This window comes from Oncorhynchus tshawytscha, linkage group LG18, assembly GCF_018296145.1.
Source record: "Oncorhynchus tshawytscha isolate Ot180627B linkage group LG18, Otsh_v2.0, whole genome shotgun sequence".
NCBI classification, from domain to species: Eukaryota; Metazoa; Chordata; class Actinopteri; order Salmoniformes; family Salmonidae; genus Oncorhynchus; species Oncorhynchus tshawytscha.
Genome location: NC_056446.1, coordinates 38,734,423 through 38,739,849, shown reverse-complemented (window position 1 = coordinate 38,739,849; position 5,427 = coordinate 38,734,423). Strand labels below are relative to the sequence as shown.

General features: G+C 29.3%; 1 protein-coding gene across 1 annotated transcript in view; it reads right to left on the bottom strand.

Moving 5' to 3' along the window:
• Positions 1–5,427, bottom strand: part of LOC112240116 (regulator of G-protein signaling 6-like) — a 224,199-nt gene that overhangs the window by 11,031 nt on the left and 207,741 nt on the right. The window contains exons 10-11 of the mRNA XM_042301016.1: positions 4,563–4,638; positions 4,259–4,357 (exon numbers count right to left, since the gene is read on the bottom strand). Of these exons, the coding sequence (XP_042156950.1) occupies positions 4,259–4,357; positions 4,563–4,638 (175 nt within the window). The remainder of the gene's footprint in view (positions 1–4,258; positions 4,358–4,562; positions 4,639–5,427) is intronic.

The following is a 5,427-nucleotide window of genomic DNA, read 5'->3' as shown; positions in this document are numbered from 1 at the left end:
AACATCTAATATAACATCCAACATCTAATAGAATATCAACATCTAAACATCATAACATCTAATAGAACATCCAACATCTAATATAACATCTAATAGAACATCCAACATCTAATATAATATCTAATATAACATCTAACATCTAATAGAACATCCAACATCTAATATAACATCCAACATCTAATATAACATCCAACATCTAATAGAACATCTAATACATCTAATATAAATATCTAATATAACATCAAACATCTAATATAACATCTAATAACATCTAATACAACATCTAATAGAACATCCAACATCTAATAGAACATCCAACATCTAATAGAACATCTAAACATCTAATATAACATCCAACATCTAATATAACATCTAATAGAACATCTAATAGAACATCTAACATCTAATAGAACATCTAATAGAATATCTAATACAACATCCAACATCTAATATAAACATCTAATAACATCAACATCTAATAGAACATATAACTAATATAACATCCAACATCTAATAGAACATCCAACATCTAATAACATCAACATCTACAACATCTAATATAACATCAACATCTAATATAACATCTAATCTAATAACATCCAACATCTAATAACATAACATCTAATAGAACATCTATACAACATCTAATATAACATCCAACATCTAATATAACATCTAATAGAACATCTAATATAACATCTACATCTAATATAACAATATAACATCAACATCTAATAGAACATCCAACATCTAATAGAACATCCAACATCTAATATAACATCCAACATCTAATATAACATCCAACATCTAATAGAATATACAACATCTAATAACATCCAACATCTAATATAACATCTAATAGAACATCTAACATCTAATATAATATCTAATATAACATCTAACATCTAATATCCAACATCTAATATAACATCTAATATAACATCCAACATCTAATATAACATCCAACATCTAATAGAATATATCCAACATCTAATATAAACATCTAATATAACATCTAATATAACATCAAACATCTAATAGAATATCTAATAGAACATCTAATATAACAAAACATCTAATAGAACATCTAATATAACATCCAACATCTAATATAACATCTAATATAATATCAACATCTAATAGAACATCTCTAATATAACATCCAACATCTAATATAACATCTAATAGAACATCTAATAAACATCTACATCTAATATAACATCTAATAGAACATCAACATCTAATATAACATCTAATACAACATCTACTAGAACATCTAATATAACATCTAATAGAACATCTAATATAACATCCAACATCTAATAAGACATAACATACAACATCTAATAGAACATCTAATATAACATCCAACATCTAATATAACATCCAACATCTAATATAACATCAACATCTAATATAACATCTAATAGAACATCTAATACAACATCCAACATCTAATATAACATCTAATAGAACATCCAAATATCTAATATAACATCTAATACAACATCTACTAGAACATCTAATATAACATCCAACATCTAATATAACATAACATCTAATAAGAATACAACATCTATAACAACATCTAATATAACATCAACATCTAATATAACATCTAACATCTAATATAACATACAACATCTAATACACCATACAACATCTAACAGAACATCTAATAGAACATCCAACATATAATAGAACATCCAATGGAACATCAAACATCTAATATAACATCTAACAGAACATCTAACAGAACATCTAATATAACATCCAACATCTAATAGAACATCCAACATCTAACAGAACATCTAATATAACATCTAACAGAACATCTAATATAACATCCAACATCTAATAGAACATCCAACATCTAACAGAACATCTAATATAACATCCAACATCTAATAGAACATCTAATATAACATCCAACATCTAATATAACATCTAATAGAACATCCAACATCTAATATAACATCCAACATCTAATATAACATCTAACATCTAATAGAACATCCAACATCTAATATAACATCAACATCTAATATAACATCAACATCTAAATATAACATCTAATATAACATCCAACATCTAATATAACATCTAATAGAACATCAACATCTAATATAATATCATCTAATATCTAACATAACATCCAACATCTAATAGAACATCTAATATAATCAACATCTAATATAACATCTAAACATCTAATAGAACATCTAACATCTAATATCTAACATCTAATATAACATCAAACATCTAATATAACATCTAATAGAACATCTAATATAACATCCAACATCTAATAACATCCAACATCTAATATAACATCCAACATCTAATAGAACATCCAACATCTAATATAACATCCAACATCTAATATAACATCTAATAGAACATCTAATACAACATCCAACATCTAATATAACATCTAATAGAACATCCAACATCTAATATAACATCTAATACAACATCTACTAGAACATCTAATATAACATCCGACATCTAATATAACATCCAACATCTAATAAGACATACAACATCTAATCCAACATCTAATATAACATCTAATATAACATCCAACATCTAATAACATCCAACATCTAATATAACATCTAACATCTAATATAACATACAACATCTAATACACCATACAACATCTAACAGAACATCTAATAGAACATCCAACATATAATAGAACATCTAATACAACATCTACTAGAATACATCTAATATAACATCCGACATCTAATATAACATCCAACATCTAATAACATCCAACATCTAATATAACATCTAACATCTAATATAACATACAACATCTAATACACCATACAACATCTAACAGAACATCTAATAGAACATCCAACATATAATAGAACATCCAATGGAACATCAAACATCTAATATAACATCTAACAGAACATCTAACAGAACATCTAATATAACATCCAACATCTAATAGAACATCCAACATCTAACAGAACATCTAATATAACATCCAACATCTTACAGAATATACAACATCTAATAGAACATCCAACATCTAATAGAACATCCAACATCTAACATCTAATAGAACATCTAATATAACATCCAACATCTAAAATAACATCCAACATCTAATATAACATCCAACATCTAATATAACATCTAATAGAACATCCAACATCTAATATAACATCCAACATCTAATAGAACATCCAACATCTAATATAACATCCAACATCTAATATAACATCCAACATCTAATAGAATATACAACATCTATTATAACATCCAACATCTAATATAACATCTAATAGAACATCCAACATCTAATATAATATCTAATATAACATCTAACATCTAATAGAACATCCAACATCCAACATCTAATATAACATCCAACATCTAATAGAACATCCAACATCTAATAGAACATCCAACATCTAATATAACATCTAATATAACATCAAACATCTAATATAACATCTAATAGAACATCTAATACAACATCCAACATCTAATAGAACATCCAACATCTAATATAATATCTAATACAACATCTACTAGAACATCTAATATAACATCCAACATCTAATAAGACATACATCTAATCCAACATCTAATAGAACATCCAACATCTAATAGAACATCCAACATCTAATAGAACATCCAACATCTAATATAACATCCAACATCTAAAATAACATCCAACATCTAATATAACATCCAACATGTAATATAACATCCAACATCTAAAATAACATCCAACATGTAATATAACATCCAACATCTAAAATAACATCCAACATCTAATATAACATCCAACATGTAATAGAACATCCAACATGTAATATAACATCTAACAGAAAATCTAATAGAACAACCAACATCTAATATAACATATAATCCAACATCTAATATAACATCCAACATCTAATATAACATCCAACATCTAATAGAATGTACAACATCTAATAGAACATACAACATCTAATATAACATCTAATAGAACATCCAACATCTAATATAACATCCAACATCTAATATAACATCCAACATCTAATAGAACATCCAACATCTAATAGAACATCCAACATCTAATAGAACATCTAATAGAACATACAACATCTAATATAACATCTAATAGAACATACAACATCTAATAGAATATACAATATCTAATATAACACAACATCTAATAGAACATCTAATAAAATATCAAACATCTAATAGAACATCCAACATCCAAAAAAACAAACAGAAGTACCTCTTTCTCCACGTCCGCTTTGGTGCCTTTTCTGGCTATTTGTGATGGTGTGTGTACAGGGCTCTGAGACTGACCCTCGTCTATCAGACCATATACTGACTGGACAGGGGGATGGAGAGAAGGAGAGAGACATTTAGGAGAAGAAAGAAGAGGGAAGTGTGCTATGTTACCATCCCATTCCTCAATATTGGGTTTTTCAAACTTTATTTTTGTAAAGCCTTCAACATTGTCTTGTGACCCACCCACTACACCAACCCAATAGTTCTGGCCACAGTCTAGTGAATCTAGTCCTTCCTGTCCGTACCTTCTTGACTCTCTGTGGGTTCCTCATGCGTCTGCATTTCCTGATGTCCATCTCTGTGGTGTTCACACAACCTGGCTGTAGAACATAGAGGATCAAGTGTTACAGTGCCTTGCGAAAGTATTCGGCCCCCTTGAACTTGCAACCTTTTGCCACATTTCAGGCTTCAAACATAAATATATAAAACTGTATTTTTTTGTGAAGAATCAACAACAAGTGGGACACAATCATGCAGTGGAACGACAGTGATTGGATATTTCTAACTTTTTTAACAAATCAAAAACTGAAAAATTGGGCGTGCAAAATTCTTCAGCCCCCTTAAGTTAATACTTTGTAGCACCACCTTTTGCTGCGATTACAGCTGTAAGTCGCTTGGGGTATGTCTCTATCAGTTTTGCACATCGAGAGACTGAAATTTTTTCCCATTCCTCCTTGCAAAACAGCTCGAGCTCAGTGAGGTTGGATGGAGAGCATTTGTGAACAGCAGTTTTCAGTTCTTTCCACAGATTCTCGATTGGATTCAGGTCTGGACTTTGACTTGGCCATTCTAACACCTGGATATGTTTATTTTTGAACCATTCCATTGTAGATTTTGCTTTATGTTTTGGATCATTGTCTTGTTGGAAGACAAATCTCCGTCCCAGTCTCAGGTCTTTTGCAGACTCCATCAGGTTTTCTTCCAGAATGGCCCTGTATTTGGCTCCAGACATCTTCCTATCAATTTGAACCATCTTCCCTGTCCCTGCTGAAGAAAAGCAGGCCCAAACCATGATGCTGCCACCACCATGTTTGACAGTGGGGATGTTGTGTTCAGGGTGATGAGCTGTGTTGCTTTTACGCCAAACATAACGTTTTGCATTGTTGCCAA